This window comes from Dreissena polymorpha, chromosome 3 (assembly GCF_020536995.1).
Source record: "Dreissena polymorpha isolate Duluth1 chromosome 3, UMN_Dpol_1.0, whole genome shotgun sequence".
Taxonomy (NCBI): Eukaryota; Metazoa; Mollusca; class Bivalvia; order Myida; family Dreissenidae; genus Dreissena; species Dreissena polymorpha.
The window spans coordinates 87,192,905-87,215,011 of NC_068357.1; the positions used below are offsets into that span (position 1 = coordinate 87,192,905).

Genomic DNA, 22,107 nt, shown 5'->3' on the forward strand with positions numbered 1-22,107 from the left:
TAATCTGTGACCCCCTTCAGACACATGGCTGTACAGGCTAATCTGTGACCCCCTTCAGACACATGGCTGTACAGGCTAATCTGTGACCCCCTTCAGACACATGGCTGTACAGGCTAATCTGTGACCCCCTTCAGACACATGGCTGTACAGGCTAATCTGTGACCCCCTTCAGACACATGGCTGTACAGGCTAATCTGTGACCCCCTTCAGACACATGGACTGTACAGGCTAATATGTGACCCCCTTCAGACACATGGACTGTACAGGCTAATCTGTGACCCCCTTCAGACACATGGCTGTACAGGCTAATCTGTGACCCCCTTCAGACACATGGCTGTACAGGCTAATCTGTGACCCCCTTCAGACACATGGCTGTACAGGCTAATCTGTGACCCCCTTCAGACATATGGCTGTACAGGCTAATCTGTGACCCCCTTCAGACACATGGCTGTACAGGCTAATCTGTGACCCCCTTCAGGCACATGGATAAAGCTCAGTTTTCCCTTTAAAAAGGTTCTATCAATACTTTATTTCAGGGTTTCTGTTTCCCCTATTATAAATCTGTGTTTCATGGTAGGGTCTCTGTTTCTCATTACTCTGTGTTTCATTGCAGGGTCTCTGTTTCCCATTACTCTGTGTTTCATTGCAGGGATTGTTTCCCATCACTCTGTGTTTCATTGCAGGGTCTCTGTTTCCCATTACTCTGTGTTTTATTGCAGGGTCTCTGTTTCCCATTCCTCTGTGTTTCATTGTTGGGTCTCTGTTTCCCATTACTCTGTGTTTCATTGCAGGGTCTCTGTTTCCCATTACTCTGTGTTTCATTGCAGGTTCTCCATTTCTCATTACTCTGTGTTTCATTGCAGGGTCTCTGCTTCACCCTACTGCTATTGGCAATATTCAGGAAGGCGCTGCCAGCACTCCCCATATCAATCACATTTGGACTGGTCTTCAATTTTACAACCAGTATACTTGTAAAACCATTTACGGACAGCCTTGCCAGTGGACAAGTGTACATTTGATGCAAACATTAATATAATGAAGTGCGTTTTATTGATAAGTGCAATTTGATAATTTGTCATGGTTAAAATAATTATTGAAGCTTATGAGTTACCTTTAATACGCCCTATTGAAGGTAATGCTTGGAGGTTTTCCACAAATGTTAAACACTTAATGAATAGCAAAAATTGTAAATGTTCATTGAAGAAATGCGGTTTAAAACTTTGATGTTTGCATTTCAATTGTTACACAATTTTAAGTTTCAGATTTAAAAAAGAACTATTTTCTGAGGATTATTGACATTCTGTTATTGAACAAACATGATTTAAATACTGCACACATTAGCAAATAGCCTGTTTTTAAGAATGCATTAAATTCATATCATTCATAGTAAAATGATGAACAGTGTTTAGTTCACAAACATTAAAAAATATAATGAATTTATTATAATCTTATTATCTACATAGTTATTCATACAAACAGATTCAACCATAATAATTGTACTGACATTACTTATGTGTTGAAGTTTCTTTGATTTTTTTTGGATGAATAAATTATTGAAAATCAAATAATTAATCATATAAGAAAAAATCAGATTACCCCATGTGTGGAATTCATTGTCTCTAGGTCATACTTGTTTTTCCCAGTAATGTGTCTCCAATAACTGGTTTGTCCATATATGCAGTACTTTGATATTGTTTTCATTGGCATCATACATATTATGTTATTTTTTTATGTTTTTAGTGTACTGCAATCGAATAATAAAACACAACTAATAAAAGTATGCATTTTTGTAAAAGAATCACTTGAAGTAAGAATATCTATTCTAAATGCAAGAATGCTTTGATGGTTCATCCTCTCTTCTTTTTTTGTTTTTATTCTTAATTTGTGCTCATGCCACTATATTTGCTAATTTAATGATGTGTAAATATGTATACAACTTTGTTCGTATCACAATTGACAAACTGTACTGTTTCATATGTGTTGTTGAAGATGTAAATTGTGCAAGTCAAAATAAATTGTCTGTCTTGTCTGTCTATAATGCTTAATATTATTGAACCAAAACACTTCTGGTGTCATTTTTGTATTTTGCATATGTACATGTGTACTAGACATTGTGAAATAAAATCTTCATTTTTACTATTTTATTTCCATGTATTTTACGATTTCAAAGTACAGATAGAACATCTCCGGGTCAGTTAAACAACTCTTTTAAAACGCTATTGTCACATATCACGTAGAAAGATCTGATCTGATTTAAAAAAAATATATTAAAATGCGCAACTGCCTTGTATCTTGTATCATAAATAAACTAATGCATATCTGCTATTCAAATGTTAATGGATACATATGGATTGGGGTTGGGATAGACATTATTCTCAACGCCGCTAAAAGTTCGCCCGAAAGTGTGTGTGTATGTAAGAATTCATTTACAGGTATCACTGAGTCTTCACGACTACCTTTTGTGCTGACCTGCCAATGTGACCAATCAGGGGATTATATTTAATGTTAGCCAAAGTAGGTCAAATTAACCCCGGCTTCCCGGGTTTGTGCCGAAAAAATATTATTTATTTTTTTAGTACAAATACACCAGCGCACGGTGGCCAAGGAAACCGTATTGTTCACTAATAGCCACTGGTAGCCATTATTATCATCACCATCATCACTATCAGTACCATCATCATCATCATTATTATTCTCCTTACTGCCACCATCACTATTATTACTATTATTATCAGAACCATCGGTATCATGTTTTTTTATGATTGTTGATAGTTTCTTTATTAAATTTTGGGTGTTGTTACTGTGCTCTCCGCCCCAAGAGGGGTGTCAGTGGGGGATCGAGCGGGATACAGGAAACTGTTACTTGTTCCTTTAAGTGCCCGGTGTAGAGCACCGATACACTGCACCCCCGTTCAATGTCCCTCGCTGAAGGCATGTTAGTCAGTTAAGATAGTATTTACATTATTGGTGAAACCAATGCACAAAAAATAACCATATATATAAGCAGTGAACGAAAACCTACTGATAAATACTTGCATGATGAGACTAAGGAAGTATTAGTTAGTAGTAGTTATAAGTAGGCGTTGAGTAGTTAGAGGATGGGATTGAATTGAGTATTATTGCTGTCCGTCAATATAAATCCATACTTGAACACAGATACACATACGCAAATAAATATTCCAAGAGGGGCATTGTACCTGTTACATGCAGATATGTCATGATATTACACTAGTCTCGCTTTATGTCTTTTGAGAGAAAATTGCAAAGCGGATAAACAGTTTCTTTCCTACATTTTACTGCTTATTCGTCGTCCATTTAACAAATATCATGCACTGTAAACCACATACTAAAGAGAAAAATACGAGAGAGCATGCGATAGACGAGAGTAAATCGCCACCATTTTTTTTAGGTAATATTAAGTGGTTGATGTCAACAGGGCCAAAGCTCGCGGGCGTGATCGAAAATTCTCCATGTGCGCGCCGCTAGCGCCGCTGACATGCTCTACCCAATACTAGTATATGCATTATATGTATCTACATTTGGAATCTAACAAATAGCAGTCATATTTAAACAAAACATTATTTACACTTTCGGTGCGCGTACTCTTTGTTAGGGGAGCACTGTGGGTAGATGAGGTGGACATGTTCGCACTTATTGCATCTTCATCCGATGGGTGGAAGTGTGTTATACGCGCGCTTGTCTCCTTTCGTGCAGTCGGTAGCTGGTTACAGCTTAAGAGAGGAAAAGAAAGAGGGTCTCGCGGAACCCTGATTTTGTGACATAAAGCGTTTTTATGTAAGTTTGACCATAGTGGTAATTCGGCCTAATGATATGTGTATTGTGAGTATCATTCCGTAGTTTTAGTGTGTGAGTTTTTCTATGCGTTATATCAGCCTGTCCCCGGCAATTACCGTTGGTGTGTAAGCAGCATAGGCGGTCCCCCCCCCCCCCCCCTAAAATCGCCAAAGTAAAGTCAATTCATTTGATGTTTCACACTTACCTAGATCTAAATCACATATTTAAACTTGTCAAAGCCTTCAAAATCACTAAAATCATGGAGCTTCCGGGGGGGGGGGGGGGGGCTAAGCGCCCTGGATCCCTAAAACTATAAACTATGCACTTTTTGGCATTATAAAAGAATCAAAGGCGTGACATGCTCGAGAAGTGGTTGTCAATGCCTTCAAAATCGTTAAAATCGTGAAGCTTCCGGGGGGGGGTCTTCGCCCGCCTGGACCCCCTAAACGATAAACTATGCACGTTTCGGGCATTATAAAAAGGTACTTTGATGAAAGTATATAAGGCGTGACATGCTCGAGAAGTGGTTGTCAAATCCTTAAGAATCACTAAAATCGTGGAGCTTGCGGGGGGCTTGGCCTCCCTTGATCCTCTAGCAGGGCTTTGCCATGCACCCACCAGAGGCCCTAGCGGACCCCTGGACCCCCAGCAAATCTTTCAATATCCCCCCCCCCAACCAGAAATCCTGGTACCGCCCCTCAGCAGGGCAACGACGTAATCCCCTTCAGCCCGTCATCTGTGCCCTGCTTAGTTGTAATCGTTAGAGGTAATGAGTGTGTTACAGACATAGACAACTGGGCTAATGGGTAGCCTATTCCTTTTCAGCCCGTCATCACTTGTCTTGTTTAGTGCGGGTTTCTTTTGTATATCTGTTAAACACGGGGGTTAACTCATAGTGAAAATGAAACCATCACATGACTTTGAAATCGTAAAAGCAAGGGAGTTAACTCGTATTATTAAAAGGAACGAAAAACACAGGTGTCGTGTGTTGTGTTGATCACGGAAAACCTTCATGATGGTAAGTTAATTATATTCGCTACAAAAAAAACCTTTGCGTATAGATCAGTGTCAGCTTTAATGCATCTGTTTAAAGTCACATGACTTGTTTCTGTGACAAAGCTTTTGTCAACTGTTGAACTGACATTTACGAAATATTACAATTAACCAGAGACGAAGATCTCTGAATTTACATTAAGTCATAAATTAAAAATGATCGAAAAGTCGTTTATCGACACATTTTTTCTCAGTGTGTAGATCATTCCAATATTTCAACTATAATGAATAAGTACACTTAAAATACAAATAAAATAAATACCATTTTAGCGTATCGCTGTACAGCGTTTTTTAATTTGTTTACTCAATTGTATGCTTTTCCGGATACTTGTTCTATTCGGAAACAACTTCATTAGACTTGTCTCAATACACATTTATTCATATTATTTTAAATATTGAACTATGCAATACCTGTTTTATATAGTATAATTTTAATTTTAAATTGTTTAGTTACGGAATGACACTGCAAACATACATTACACATTGCACGTAGCAAGTTATACGATACGTTTGCAATTGTGTCAGCGAATTCAACTCTAAATAGAAAGTATCACTAAACTTTTGGCATTTATAAGACAAGCTTGTTCATTCTATTTTTTCTAATAAAAATATGTTATGTATAGGAACTACCGGGTATACGGATGAACGATCGGTAAGCCTCATTTGGGACTTTTTTGATGCAATTTGGTCAGAATGTTTTTCTTGCCAATATCTAGCCATTCTAGGGCACGTTTAAATCTGGATCATGTGTGTCCAAAGAGTTGGTCACCATGACATTTGTTTTAGAAAAACCATGGTAACCACTAAAGAGGCTACATTTATGATCAAAACTTGATGAAACTAAGTCGGAATTTTAATATTGACAATATCTAGGCTACGTATGAATCTGGGTTATATGTGAAACATATATAATGTATACTCTTACAAAATGTTGTTTCCACCCAGCCTCTGGAAGTTATATTTGTGATGAAATCTTTTTGACATCTTTAGGAAAGTAAAGTTTAAATCTGTTTTAAGAGGTGTAACAAATTAGGCCACTCTAATGGAATCTTAGAAAAGCAATATTAAGTATTATCTCTCTATCGGCTACATTTATTACCCGTTCTTGACCTAATATCCTCAGAATTTATATCATGGCGCTATTAAGACCATGTTTGAATAAGGTATAATATGGTCAAACACTTGGTAACGAGAGCAATCTTCAACAAATGTTGTATCTCGAACTAAGGTGCGTGCTTCCTTATGCCCGCATGTCCCTCTTATTAATTGAATGCTTAACATACATTATAAACCAAGTAATGACATTTTATAGCATAGTGTTATGATTAACCGAATTCATACACTATTATAAATTTAGCGCGGGTTTCAGAACTATCACGATTAAATGAATGCAATGCTAACACGAAACACCGAGTCTTAGGGTGCGTGTAAAGTAGGGTCGACAACTTTCAACGATGTGAATGTTTATTGTGCGTATAATTAAAACCTGCCTTAGTTGGTCATGCCTTCTTTTCAGAACATTTACCATGTTGGAAATATATTTTAAGGGTATCTATAACGTGACAAACGTGATAGTTTTGAGATACGACTTTTTTTGTTGATATTGCAACATGTAGTGGTAGTACGATTTGATGCGGCATGTCACATATAGCGTTAGGAGGTTTTGCGACATTTAGCGTTTGTTCCGACATTTAGCGTCCTTCTTGCGACAGTTGACGTCAAGTGCGACATTTAAAGGGGCCTTTTCACAGAATTTGGCATTTTTTAACTTATTCATTAAATGCTTTATATTGATAAATGTAAACATTTGATCGTAAAAGCTCCAGTAAAAAATCAAGAATAAAATTAAAAAAAGGAAAAGAACATTGCCCGGAGCAGGTTTCGAACCAGTGACCCCTGGAGTCCTGCCAGAGTCCTGAAGTAAAAACGCTTTAACCTACTGAGCTATTCCGCCGAGTACAATATTCTGCGTATTTTATACCTTATATAAGCAATCTTCGTAGTTTCACAAAATTTAACGACAAAAACAGAACTCTCCAAATTATTCAATCGTTTCGCGTTGCAACGCTTTATAATTTTTAGGTTTTAAAATCGTCAAAAGATGCATATAATGGCTATATTAGACCATGGTAAATGTTCAGTATTACTGTTTCCTCACAAATATCATAACTAAAACGAAAATTTGCGAATCTGAAACAACTTTTTTCAATTTTGTCAATTTACCAAAGCGTGAAAAGATCCCTTTAAGATCAGTGCAACATTAAATGTTGTTACAATCCTCCTTATTTAACATAGCTTGTTTATAAGATACAAATATTGGTTAAGAATGTATACACTTTTTCGATAATCATGATTATCTTCGAGCTTTACGATGGGGAAGTTATTACGAGTACAATAAGTTTGTTTTACTCTATCAAATGAGTCAGACGGTACTTAGATTAACAGGAAGTGCTTTGGTTTAAGTTTGAACATTGACCGAGGAAAACTTTGCATTAAACCACATGATCGTGATCGTAAAACATGTAAAAGCCTTTTTATCTACATCAAAGGAAATGTTGCCCATGTCTCGAAAAAACGTTACATACTATCTTTGCATATGAATAAGTTTAGAGGGAGCCATACAGATTGTGAATCGGGTTATGATGTGGAAATTAGTATTTGGATCAGATTATCGCCAAGTATGTGGATCACTATCTACTCTGTTATTAAGTCTGTTGATCGGTATTTAGACTGGGATTTGGTCAGAAGGATCGGTATATAGACTGCGTTTTAGTCTGTTGGATCGGTATATAGACTGGAGTTTGATCTGTGAGATCGGTATTTAGATAGGAATTCAGTCTTGATCGATATCTCATCTGGAAGTAATCTATGTCCGTGTCAACTTACCGTTTGCAACTGGATAGGTTTCAAAAACATGTCGTGCACTCATAGTAGACAACTAGAGTCTTACTGTTGTATTATATGGGTGCCGCATACTCTTAGTTTACTAACGATGTCACGCAACCTTCAATCATTTCAAACCGACGATTTCTTTTTAATGTAATACGATGTGTACATTAAAGGGATCTTTTCACGCTTTGGTAAATTGACAAAATTGAAAAAAGTTGTTTCAGATTCGCAAATTTTCGTGTTAGTTATGATATTTGTGAGGAAACAGTAATACTGAACATTTACCATGCTTTAATATAGCCATTATATGCATCTTTTGACGATTATAAAACCTAAAAATTATAAATCGTTGCAACGCGAAACGATTGAATAATTTGGAGAGTTCTGTTTTTGTCGTTAAATTTTGTATGTGTGTATTTGAGATTTATTTACAGGTCGTCCAGCGTCTTCTCGACTACAGATGTATCGACCTGCCCCTGTGACCCTTCAGGGGAGAAAATAAGGTCATATTATACATCATAGCACGATGGCCAATGAGACCTTAATGTGACTAGATGCTCTTTTTTTTTTTTTTTTTTTTTTTTCAATGGATTATGTAGTGGTTTGCCTTTTATCAAAATGGTTTTTGCAGTATTCCTATTATCTCTAGATTATCATTATCCTTATTGGCATTAATGTTAATTCCTTATAGTTTGTGTGTGGTTTTTGTGCTCTCCGCCCCAAGAGGTGTTAGTGGGGGTTCGAGCGGGATACAGAGGGCGCCCCGATTCCAGAGGCGCCCCTGGTTCTTTTAAGTGCCCGGTGTACAGCACCGATACACTGCACCCCCGTTTAACGTCCCTCGCGGAGGACTTGTTAGTACATAAACATAGATTAGTACAGATATAACTCTATTGCCCTGTGTCTTGTTGTAAATTCACATGGGCTCTCTCTGTTGTGCTGGTGGATATTGTCAGGTGTTTAATGGTGTTGCAAGGGTCAGAATAGTTTTGAAGTTTAATATAGTAGAAAAGGGGCTGCGTTTGTGTGGTTGGACCGAGATGACTGGTTGGTTGTTGGTGGTACAGGGAGGACAATACCTGGTTCTACACTTTCGTTCTTTGGGAGAAAATTTTCACGCGCCTTTATTTGTTTTTGAGAGAGAGAGAGAGAGAGAGAGAGCGCACGTTCTTCTTCCTGTTTATATTGCTAGTGGTTACACAGATGGTAATTATATGTATTAGTGCATTTTGTTCAGGAGGGAATAGATCTGGGATGTTAATGCTGACCATCCCTCTAATTCGATCTGATCCTCATAGTGACAAGGGTAATACGTGCAGGTTAGCAATACAAGGTTTGCAATTCAACGTCAAACGTAACAAGGCACAGGCATGCAAGGAAAAAACTTACACTACTCTACAAGAAAACATCACCTACGCTACAGTAGGGGAAACAACAACAACAAATACCGTCACCATTCTCTTTTTATTTTTATTTTTGTCATGTTGGGTATGTCATGTCAACGGGGCCAGAGTGCACGGATGTCATGTCAACGGAGCCAGAGTGCACGGGCGAGAGATATCTCTTCAGGCGCGCCCTCTGGCCCAGCTGACACGCTCTACTCAACATGTTTAAGTCTTGTACATATGGGAAAAATGTTAACTAATCGCATTTAATTACAACAATATTTACACCTATAGGGTTTGCACTGTGGGTAAATTTGCCCACGTGCGCACTTACTGCGTCTTCCGATCCTGCGTGGAAGTATGTTGTCTGTGTGCTTTTCCCCTACCTTCGTCGTTGTTGCTGATTACAGCTTAAGAGAAGGAAAGCGAGGGTCTCGCGGAACCCTGGGTTTTGTTACCTAGAGCGCTATTTGGTTGTAAAAGAAGGCTTAGAGCTTATCCATAGTGGTCGAAAGGGGCCAAGTGACATATGTATTGGGGGGGGGGGGGGGGGGGGGGGGGGACGTACCCTTCCGTCGTTTAAGTATTATTAGTCTTTATCTATTTATTTATTGGTGTAATTTTCCTATATATCATAAAGCGCAGACGAGGAAACCGCGAACGTTCGTTATAGACAGCTCCCTCATCTTTGCCTTGTTTATAGTATTGTTTATTTATGTATTGACGTCAACAAGGTGTTATTGGACACTGCATTGTAATGTACTACCAATCCAAAGTACATTTGGACCCCAAATACAAATATAGGTTCTCGGCGTGCACATTACATGCAGTGTTTCTATATCTATTTATTTATTGATGCAATTTTCCTCTTGTCATAAGTACATAAGATAGTCATTATTAATTGGAATCTTTAAAATTACATATATCATGGATTGTTTTACGGTACAGTTTTAGAACCAAATTAATTAATAATAGTATATAAGTTCGAGCCGGGCCCAGACGAGTGGCCATATGGACAACACCGGAGTGACCATCGTCCGAGACCCACCCGTCATTAGTACATAAAGTTGCCATTATTGATCTGAGTTTTTATTTATTTATTTATTTATTTTAATTTTTCCTATAGGGCCGGGATAATATGGTTAGGTTCAGTTCGGGCCCAGACGAGTGGCCATATGGTGCACACCGAAGTGACCATCGTCCGAGTCCCGCCCGTCATTAGTACATAAGATTGCTATTATTAATTTGAATAAATGAAGCAGTATATAACTGACGGTATGTGTTGTTATTTCTATCTACCGCTAATAGTCCAACGGAATATTATATTTTATCTAAGTAGCCCGTGTCGCGCAAAAATTTAAACACGTGCAGTCGCACAACAGGAGCGATTCCGCTTGGAGGCATCAACAGTGAGTCGCGATTAATGATAAGTGGGTTTTTGAAGGCCGCTATTACCCCTGCACTTAGTTCTAGTCTCTGTTCAGCGTGTTTAGGGCATATAAAGAAAAGATGTTCAAACGTGTTATGAATGTTGCACTGGGGGCAGAGGACAGTTTTGTAATAGTCGCCGTGCAATCTGGTCACCCTTAGGCGCATGCGCGAGTAAGCCCTGTCCTCCCTTTTAATGGGACTATAGATGTTAATCTTATGGCTAGGGTTGGTTAATATCGGTAAATTATGATCGGCGCAGTAAATTGACCATTTGTGATCCTGTTCATTATACCCTTTTTGGTTAATGATTGCAATAAGTTCGCGCGCGCTAGGCTTTAAATCAGAGGGTAGACCTTCATGGGAACCTATTCTGGCAAGTTGGTCAGCGTGTTCGTTACCCGGAATGCCTACGTGACTCGGGATCCATACGAATTGGAGAGTGATATTGTTGTTTGCTAGTTTTGTGATTCCCTTTAATGTTGCACATATAAGGTCGGGACGCGTTTTCGATGATCCTGCATTAAGTGCTTGTAAGGCGCTGAGAGAGTCGGTTAATATCGCGTAGTTTGAGCGTTCGTGGGTTTCAAGTTCATTAAGCCACTTTATGGCGCTGTTTATTATAGCTAGTTCGCAAGCAAATATAGACAGTTCTTTATTGTATTTTACCTTGCACTCATGTATAATGACATTTTTGGGTTGATACACTACAAAAGCCGCGCCTGCTATTTCAAGTTCCTCATTTTTGCTACCGTCAGTGAAAATCTGGGTGTAATCCCCATATTTATCTGTTACATAGTTTTGAGCTATAGAGCCACTGTTTGGGTCGTTGTCGGATTTTTTAATTAATGTTGTCAGATGTAAGTCAATATTTGGTTTTGATAGATTTCTTAAGCTAAAGTAAGTAGGTTCCTGAGTTTTAATGTCAATAGTCTCATAATAATTTCCTAGCTCGAGCACGTTCTGCGCGTACGGGAGACCACTCTTCTTTTTCCTTTTTTGGTAGGCCGGGTCTTCAGTAACACTAAGGTTAATTGGGAGGTGTGGTCCCATAGATAGCGTGCGCGCGCGGTATTTTAGTTGGTTAATTTGCCTTTGTTGACCCAGTTCTATCATTCCACATTCAGCGTGCAACAGAACGGTGCTTGTAGATTTACGTGTACCAGTTATAATTTTAAGTGCCGTATTTTGGATTACTTGTAATTTATTGAGTAATGTTTCACTGGCTGAATTGTACGCAATGCTTCCGTAGTTTATTTTTGCCCAGATAGTGGCTTTATAGATACGCATAAGGGCTTTTTTATCCGTACCCCAGTTGTTTCTTTGGATGCATTTTAGAAAGTTGAGGTCCTTTTGGCAGCGTACAACTAAATTTTGTATAACTACGAGGATTGCTTATATAAGGTATAAAATACGTGAAGTATGTGTACTCGGCGGAATAGCTCAGTAGGCTAAAGCGTTTTTACTTCAGGACTCTGGCAGGACTCCAGGGGTTACTGGTTCGAAACCTGCTCCGAGCAATGTTCTTTTCCTTTTTTAAATTTTATTCTTGATTTTTTACTGGAGCTTTTACGATCCAATGTTTACATTTATCAATATAAAGCATTTAATGAATAAGTTAAAAAATGCCAAAATCTGTGAAAAGGCCCCTTTAAGTTAAAAAGAAGTTCATATACATTCTTACATACTAGTATTTTATCAGACCAGGATCTGTATAAGATTGGAAATATGACTGTGTCGTAGTTTCACATAATAAACGATGCACGTACCTTATATGTATATTTTTTTCAAATTAAGCTGCCATTTTCTCGAACTTTCTCAACCCACGTGTTTTCTTTCAGTACGAAAGCATGGACCCGAATTCTGAGAAAATCTTTTACAAGCAAAAGTCCGCGTCCAGATGTCGATGCTTCATCTTGTTCGGTTCGGCCATAGCAGCGTTTATTATAGGCATTTTGATTGGTCGATATGTCGCGTGCCCGGATCCGAAAACGGAAGAGAGGAGAGAGAAATATTTACGCGACGAAGACACGACTATCATCGAGGAACTGATGAACAGCATAGATTCTGAAAACATACGGAACAACTTAAAGTAAATACAAATGTACATAGTATATATTGGATTATATCAATGGGAAGCATGCTATGAAGTAGTCGGGGTTATACTGGAATAACCATGGATTTCTGTCCGTCCGTCAGTTCTGTTTTTTTCCGTCCGATTATCCGTCCTTACCTATTTTTTAACAGTGAAATGTATCTTTGCAATAGCATAAATGGCCAATCAAATATTTGCTATAGGGCATTCGACCATATAACTGTAAGATACCAATATATTTTCTATGAGGCAATCCGAATTTTGTCTTGCCATTTACAAAACAGGTCTTCCGTCATTAATAAAACGAATACTAACTGGTTGACCAGTTTTAATATCAACAAAGCGTTTGTAACAAACGAAATTGCACCCGTTAAAGGTGTCGTCAACCAGATTTCACGAAAAAAGAAGAGTTCTTAAATAAGTTTTTTTTTACAATTATTGTTTAACCGTTTATATTGATTAAAATATCACGACTTATATATTATTTTACTTGAAAAAGTTGTTAAGTTTTCATATTTTGGGTATATTCGATAATAAAATTGTACTGGGTATGTGTACCAGGTAATACCAGTTAACTATAAATAACGCATGCAGATTGATCATCATCGTCACGTGGTAAACCCAGGAATGAAAATTGTGCATGCTGAGTGAATTGTATATATTTTATATATAAAATGATCAATCTACTTGCGTTATTTATAGTGTGTATATCGTTATGTCACATATTTTTCGTGATGTACTTTCGATTAACCGTATTTTAGAACTTTTCTTTTTTCGTAAATCTGGTTGACGGCCCCTTTAGCCGTTGTTGTTACACCAGCGTTTGAATATGTTTTTCTTTTGCATTCTGTTAATCGTTTAGTATCCTTTTCAATTTTGCAGAATATTGACAGAAAAACCTCATTTAGCGGGCGATAACAACACTGACCTGGGTAGAATGCTTCAGACAAGGTGGCTCCAGGACGGACTTGATCACGTGACAATGACTCCTTACCACGTGCTACTTTCATATCCGAACATGTCGGATTTGAACTACGTCGAGCTCCTTGACGGCAACACGACAGTGTACAAGTCTAACTTGACGGAACCAATTTTAACACCTGAAGAGGACAAACCGGGCGTCGTTCCGCCGTTTAATGCATATTCAGCACCGGGGGATATCCATGTAAATAATAAATTATACAGGATATAACTAGGGTTTTCATTTCACATTATTTTGAATGAAAGTAGTTTAAGAATGGTGTTCGTAAGGTTTTGTTTTGTGCCGACCTTGTGGGAATGAGTGGGCGGATGGAGGTGCGGACGATCATGAGGGGTCAAATAACTGGTTCACGTTAAAGAACTTGGTGAAACTTTGTATCAAGCAAGCTTGCACAGATACCTTGCTTGGGTTTTGATGCGGAGGCATATCAGGTCAAAGTAAAGGTCAATGTTGTTTAACAAAAAGATACAGCTTCCCTCTAGAACTTGAATATGTATGAGGACATTGCACTAACATTTGTTTCGGTAGCTCACATGAAATCCTTTCATTTGGATCGCATTTGCGCAATTTAAGTTAACGTAAAAGCTAATGCTAATGCATATTAACACAGAACACAGGTAATTACCGGTAAAAAAATGAAGTTTGCATAGAACATTGTTAATTTCTGGTATACTAAATATAAAGCAAGCATGCATGAGGACGTGGTTTTGAATTGCATTTGGAGCATGTCGGGTAAAGGTAAAGGTCACTATTATTATAAAATAGAATTACTTTATTGTAAACAATGAATTTGGATGGAAGTATTGCATTTCAATTTAGTGTATAGATTGCTTATATACAGACCTAGCATGGAGCCGGTCAGGTTATATGGTCTAGACCACTGTTACTACAAGTAGAAAAACGCATAATAACGATAACGTGATTGTGAATGCAGGTATTGTGCTGAAGATTTATTATTGTAGGTAGCGTTCACGTTTACAGTACCTATTTTGTGATTCCATTAAGACCAGTTGTGTATCAAGGTCACTGTTTTTGCTAAATGGCTTGAGTTTTATTAGATTTTTTTTCCTGAAGTTGTGTGTTAGTAGCTCACATACAGACCTAGCTTACGATTGCACAATTATTTAAATTAGGCTTAAAACTTATATTTGCGATATAATGATTTTTTAAGATTCAAAAGTAACTAACGAAATAATTTTTCACAGTCATTTACACGATTTTTTTCATGTAATTGCATAATCTTATTAATTTGGGTATCGTAAAGAAAGTTGACAAGAGCAGTTTAACCGACCTGCCAACCATGTCTTTTTGGCAATGTCAGTGGAACAAAATACATATTTTTGGCCGAATAGATCCCTTGGCGATATTGCTAAGTCAACAAATGTGCTAATGAAAACGAGTGTACATCTTAAAGCAAAACTATTCTAAATGTTCGTATCGTAATGTTTACCATGTGATGCATTGTTATTGATAATACTGCACAAAACTCGCTTGGTGGTACATTGAGATCGGGAAAATGAAGATGGATCGATATTGAAAATTTCAACGAAAACCACAAAACGTGAAACGCGGCGACTTATTACGCCAGTTCGCATTTCAAAAGCTTCAAAAATGTATCGTGTTCATCTGAATATAACAAAATGTACAAATAATACAAGTACAAAATGCTGTTTATCTTTTTTGTTGTTTAATTTTATTTGTCTACCTTTTCTACACCCATTATGTTATTTTGTGATAAACAAAGTTTAAAATTCCCTAACTCGTCAACATGTGGACTTTTTTTTAATTTATTTAATGCTTGAACTCCATAAAACCGATACACTTCTAATCAAGAATCTTGGCGTTTCAGGGTGACCTGGTATACGTGAACTATGCACGACTAGAAGACTTTGAGCTGTTGAAGTCGATGAACATCTCCGTGGAAGGGAAGATCGTGTTTGCCCGTTATGGGAAGAACTACAGGGGCGATAAGGTATTGTCTTAATTTGCGGGATAGAATAAACGTTTTTTTATCTTACATTAAGATAAAAAGTTTCAAATGGAGGTTTTATGTTTCAGCTTTATTCCTTTCATATGTTCATCAAATATCATCCTATGCCCATATGCTGTTATTAGTCCCCTACCGGTGAAACCGGAGGGGACTTATGGTTTGCGCTCTGTGAAGTTCTTCAAATTTTTTCATGAAACTTGAAACATGGATAGATGGCAATATGGAGATTATGCACGTCATTTAATTTTGTTCCAACGTCAAGAATTCTGGTTGCTATGGCAACAAATAAAAAAAAATTCTGACTGGTGGAGATTCACCGGTAGGGGACCATATTGCTTGACAATATTCTTGTTTAATCCTACATTTAGATAAAAAGTTTCAAATGAAGGATTTATGTTCATCTTTATACCTTTCATATGTTCATCAAATATCATCCTATGCCCATTATGCTGTTATTATTCCCCTTCCGGTGAAACCGGAGGGACTTATGGTTTGCGCTCTATGTGTCAGTCCGTCACACTTTTCTAGATCCTGCGATTACTTTAAAAGTTCTTCATATTTTTTCATGAAACTTGAAAAATGGACAGATGGCATATGGATATTATGAACGTCATTTCATTTTGTTCCTACGTCAAGAATTCTGGTTGCTTTGGCGACAAATAGACTAGAAATATTGCTGAAAATGGTGGAGTTTCACCGGTAGGGGACTTCTATTGAGTGAAAATAGTCTTTTTTCAGACTATGACCGAACATTATTTTCGACAATACTGTAACTTCTTTACACGCTTCAAGTATTACGCATTCTTTCTGCATTCCAAACCGCTGTTTCTGTGTTCAGGCATGTCTAATTGTCTATGTATACATCGGCATTTTCGTTTCAATTGTTTTATTTATTTCATGCTCTATGTTGCGCAGGTTCACATGGCGGAACAGCGTAAAGCCATAGGTGTGATTCTCTTCTCTGACCCAGCCGATATAACAAATGGGGACACGTCCGATGTGTATCCGCATGACTGGTGGCTTCCGCCTTCTGGTGCCCAGCGCGGAACGCTCCTGATCGGAGACGGGGATCCTCTCTCGGCAGATTATCCCGCTATAAGTATGGTTTGAACCGCTGCCAGTGCCTGCGGTTTAAAAAAAATGGGTTCAAGTACTTTTGAATAAACAATGTTATGTATGTTTATATGTATACAATTGATTAAGGCTATGGTTTAATAATGTTTAGTATTAAAAAAAGAGTAAATTATTTGTAGGTTATTATCCCCCGCCAGAGGCGGAAGGATATTGTTTTGGCGTTGTCCGTCCGTCCGTCCGGCTGTCCGTCCGTCCGTCCGTCCGGCACTTTTGTGTCCGGAGCCATATCTTGGAAGTTCTTTGGTGGATTTCATTTAAACTTGGTATGAGTATATATATGCATAAGAGGATGATGCACGCCAAATGGCATTGTACACCATCTGTTAAAAACAGACTTATGGTCTTTGTATCTTGAAAAAATGCTTTTTAGTGTCCGGAGCCATATCTTGGAAGTTCTTTGGCGGATTTCATTGAAACTTGGTATGAGTATATATATGCATAAGAGGATGATGCACGCCAAATGGCATTGTACACCATCTGTTTAAAACAAACTTATGGCCCTTTGTATCTTGAAAAAATGCTTTTTACTATAGGCACTTTTGTGTCTGGAGCCATATCTTGGAAGTGCTTTGGCGGATTTCATTTAAACTGGGTATGAGTATATATATGCATAAGAGGATGTTGCACGCCAAATGGCATTGTACACCATCTGTTAAAAACAGACTTATGGCCCTTTGTATGTTGAAAAAATGCTTTTTACTATAGGCATTTTTGTGTCCGGAGCCATATCTTGGAAGCGCTTTGGCGGATTTCTTTGAAACTTGGTATGAATATATTCCTGCGCCAGAGACGGAGGGATATTGTTTTGACGTTGTCCGTCCGGCACTTTTGTGTACGGAGGTCTTAGTTTTGTGTTATTGTCCTCCGTCCGTCCATCTATCATTATGTTCATCCGTCCAATTTGCACCCATCCTCAAACAAAGCATATGTTTCGGGGGATACCTTGGGCCTTTCAGGCCCTCTTGTATTTTATTTAATTCTTACTTTATGACACAGTTCATTTTTATCATTTTTCGTACAATCATGCACCTGCTTTCCGTTTGGTACATGTACTTGCTCATTGATAATGGTGTTTCAATGTGTGTGTCTGTCTGCAGGCTCGGCGTACCGTGCGAAGGTTGACCAGCTGTACTGGCTTCCTAGCATTCCCTGCCACCCCATCGGCTACGGCATCGCGGTGAAACTCATGGAGTAAGAGCAAGTATTTACACTTTTCCACTCCCTAACACAGTGTAAATGGATATATATAACCAGCAAAAAAAAACAACAGAAAAGCCTCCGGGTAACTGGCAATCTGTTCAGATTTATGCTGTTTGCTGCTCATCAGTATCATAGGCTTGAAACTGAAGGCTTTAAAACTTTAATCTAGTAAACAAATCTTATATTTAAATTGATTTTCCAAGGAACTACAAATGCGCCAAAGTTCGTATATGAGTGTAAATAGTTAAAATTAATGATTTTTTTAACATACATTTTACCATCGTCTAGAACTCACCTGATGTTAAGTTGCGACTGACTTAATGGCGTTGTCGTCTTTGTTTCTCCAGGCAGCTAAACGGAACAGTGGTTCCTCCAGAATGGCGGGGTAAAATGAACGTCACATACAGGTTCGGAGACGGATTTGTGAAACCAGGATGGTATGTAATGAAATCAACATTTGGCGTTGTCATTAGTTAAAATAATAACATTTGCGCAATATTTTGTAAAAGTAAATGCATGACATTTGTCATAAAGTTGAGTAACATGAGTTTCCTGGGAACAACATTTGTCATAGTGATGAGCGAAATAATTACCTTGGTTACACATTTGGCAAAGTAATGTGGAAAAATATACAACATTTGTGCAACCGATGTCACAGTGATAACTGAAAGGATTCCATCTATACATGTGTGACTGTAGTCAATAGTATTAAAATGAGAAAAATGAATAAGCTTTGTGTACCATTGGTCGTAGAGATAAACATGGTCGTATTGATTACCAAAATTATAAATGTTTGTTAAACATTTGTCATGGTCATAAGAGAAATGAATATTCTATGTTTAAGATTTGACATAATGATGAGCAAAATGAATAATACATGTTTGAAATGTGCGCCAGTGATAAGTAAACGGACTTACCTTTATAAAAGATGTGTCATTTTAAAGTTCAAATCAATTATCTTTGATGTATATTAGACATAGTGTTGAGCAAAAAGTTAAGCACCTTTATTCAACAGTAGTTCTTATGATGAGCAAAATAAGAAATAAAACCTTACATTTGTCATAGAGCTGAACGAAACAAAATATACAAAACGAAACCGAATGCACATTGATTGATTCGCCCCTCTTTTTTAAAATTGTGTTGTCCTTTAACTTTAACAAACCGTAAATGCTCAAAATCAACGAATACTTCGTAAAATGAAGTTTACCAAAAAAATCAGTGTTTTTTATAGCAATAGCCGAAATGTCAACGCTAGATTTGGTCTAGAAACAGATACAAAACGAGCTACAAATTGCTCGTGTTTATTTTTTTGTTGGACAGTATATTTCATTACGATTTCCCGCGACGATATCTGAACATTTAAGAGCGAACACGAGATTGGCTTCGGGCAGCTTCGGATGCATTACGCAGTTTTGTGGTTCATAAAAATGTCAGAATACTAAATAATTATACAAGTATTAACATATCAAAGGCCAAACTTATTTACTAACTGAAGATTACGAAGACACTTTGTCCACCAACGGTTTGTAAACAAAATTGAATTTCGTAATATGAAGACGACATCTGCAGATTTCTGGGATGGCTTGCATAAATAATGCAAATTAATGCAAACCGAATAAATCCGATCCTGAATCGAGGTTATCCGTAAAAAGTAACAAATGACATAGTGGAACGATTTTTTCGATGCTAAAAGGTTTCAGAATGTGTGTTGTTCAAAATGATTACACCAATGTTACTTGTTTGAGGGTCTTCCTAGTGTATTTATTATTTAAGCTTCGTATAGCACTTCTTGTTGTTGGAAGTTTTTATATAGCATAATAGTATTTGGGCAGTGTTTACGGACCTTTAAGTGAATATCACCCTGCTGTATTATTTACCACTGAAAAATACTACCAGAAGTGGATGCATCAGTGCTTGATGTGCAAGTATCTATTGTCATTTTATTTCCTGCTGTAATTTGTACAGCAAGTGATATGTTAATACTTTTTCTAAATGTCTGATTCGGGTTAATACGGACGATGTAATATTCGTATCAATTGGAACAAATACATGCACTGTGTACACAGGGTGCAGGATCACGTGACTTTATGGTGTTCACAAATGGATGTTAATGGATGTAAACACACCGGTAAGTGGTGCTTGTTTTTTCAAATAACTTTTTAAAACGATATTTCTGAAGATTTTTTTCTAGTGCATAAACGAAAGTTGTTTATGCGGCTTATGGCAATGTGAAAAACATCCGAATTACTTTATTTAATAATACCCCCGTCACATTAGGTCACGTTTCCACTATGTCCTCAAAAATATACCAGGACGCAGTGCGAACGCGTACAACGTAGCGACGACGCAGTAGACACGGCTTTGCGCGTGGTACGGTCTTCATGGACGTGAAGGACGTGGGTGAACTTTGAACATGTTCAAAACTTACGTGGCGAGGACGTGGTCAAATCAGGACGTGGTAAGAACTTGGTATGGTCGTAGTAATGACGTAGCTAAAACCTAGTAAAAACCTCATTGACGCAATACACGCGTAGTGCAGACGTGGACGAGTGTGTGACGTTCGCATCACGTTGTCTCTAGATTGTCACTACGTTCTTGCTACGTCCGTCGGGTTCTCACTAGGACCCTTCCACGCTAGTGTTGCGACAATTATACGTCCCTACTACGTTTCAAAAGACCGCATTAGGTTCGTGTACGTTCTACCGGTGCTTATCACGTCTAAGGTACGTTTGCAGCAGGCTGTAGCCACGACCATGTCACGTTCTGGTGGTCGAATATAAAAACTGGATTCATTTTTATTAGAATGGACAACCAAGAACTTCTCCAGCATGTTGCTGTATTGGCTGGACAACAGTTTCTTTTCGATGGACAGGTCGCACTATTGCTTGTGAGAAGAAGAAGGCGGAGAAGAAATAGAAGACAGCCCAGGTCTTGCTGGGTGCGGCCTTGGCTGTCAGCAGAAAGAAGGCTGCAATTCGGCCATTATGACCGACTTATGGCAGAATTAAGAATGGAAGATCAGCAGTCATTCTTCAATTCTCTTAGAATGCATCCTGAAATATTTGATGAGCTTCTCAACCGAGTTGGTCCAAGATGTCAGAAGCCAGACACCACCTGCAGGAAAGCGCTGGATCCAGGTCTGAAACTTGCGATTACGTTACGACACTTGGCATCTGGCGTCAAGTACCCGTCCTTGCAGTACGCCTTAAGAGCTGCTATAAACACAATATCTTTGTTTATTCCTGAAGTGTGCCGGGCAATCGTTGAGGAATATAAGGACGAAATCATATAATGCCCAACATCACAAGTCGAATGGCGCACTATTGCGGAAGAGTTTCAGACAAAGTGGAATGTGCCACACGCCTGCGGAGAAATGGATGGCAAACATGTGGCCATCAGATGCCCAAATAACACTGGATCATTGTTTCACAATTACAAAGGCTTCTTTTCGGTGGTTCTTCTGGCTTTGGTGGACGCCGATTATAAGTTTGTGTGGACAGATATTGGTGGATACGGGTCCATGTCTGACGCTCAGATATACAACGAGTCCGAATATAAGGAGTGTTTGGAAAATGGAACAATCGGATTCCCAGATCCAGACTCAATACCCAATGATGATCAGGACATGCCATATTTTTTTCTGGGGTTATGACGCTTTTGGACTACGAACCCACCTGATGAAAACATACCCCCACCGAGGACTTTCGAAGCAAGAGTTGATAACCAACTATAGAATTTCAAGAGGGAGGCGTGTAGTAGAGAACGCTTTTGGTATACTAGCACAGAGATGGCATATAGTATTGACCACAATGATGCAAGGACCTGAAATAGTGAGAACTGTACTCGAGGCTTGCATATGCCTTCATAATCTAATGAGAAAACGGTATTCCGTTACGCAGAATGCCCAACTTGACGCGGAGGATGATCAACATAATGTAGTACCAGGCATCTTCAACAGTCCAGCAGGATCGGTGCCATGGCAAGAACATATCGTAACAAAACAATAGTTGGATAAGCGTTTTGGACCTACTAAGACTGAAAACTAAATGTGTTCTTGGTTTTACTTATGATTGCATTTGACATTATGTGATGTGTATAATTTACTTGTATTGGTAATTCAATTATGGTTTGTTAAATTGGTAATGTAATTAAATTT

At 38.1% G+C, this 22,107-nt stretch overlaps 2 protein-coding genes across 7 annotated transcripts in view; both read left to right on the plus strand.

Moving 5' to 3' along the window:
* LOC127875124 (presenilin-1-like) overlaps positions 1-2,136 on the plus strand; it is a 29,114-nt gene extending 26,978 nt beyond the window's left edge. For all 4 annotated transcript variants that reach the window (XM_052419956.1, XM_052419954.1, XM_052419955.1 and 1 more), the window contains one exon: positions 864-2,136. In XM_052419956.1, the coding sequence (XP_052275916.1) occupies positions 864-1,019 (156 nt within the window). In that variant the 3' untranslated portion in view covers positions 1,020-2,136. The remainder of the gene's footprint in view (positions 1-863) is intronic.
* Positions 2,137-4,663: 2,527 nt separating this feature from the next.
* LOC127875139 (N-acetylated-alpha-linked acidic dipeptidase 2-like) overlaps positions 4,664-22,107 on the plus strand; it is a 29,176-nt gene continuing 11,732 nt past the window's right edge. Inside the window, exons 1-7 of one of the 3 annotated variants that reach the window (XM_052419977.1) lie at positions 4,664-4,813; positions 12,392-12,642; positions 13,528-13,810; positions 15,477-15,599; positions 16,533-16,716; positions 17,849-17,942; positions 18,299-18,388. In XM_052419977.1, the coding sequence (XP_052275937.1) occupies positions 4,808-4,813; positions 12,392-12,642; positions 13,528-13,810; positions 15,477-15,599; positions 16,533-16,716; positions 17,849-17,942; positions 18,299-18,388 (1,031 nt within the window). In that variant the 5' untranslated portion in view covers positions 4,664-4,807. Of the gene's footprint in view, positions 4,814-7,339; positions 7,527-8,217; positions 8,241-12,391; positions 12,643-13,527; positions 13,811-15,476; positions 15,600-16,532; positions 16,717-17,848; positions 17,943-18,298; positions 18,389-22,107 lie in introns of those variants that run through there. The other 2 variants (XM_052419976.1, XM_052419978.1) reach the window with 2 other exon arrangements.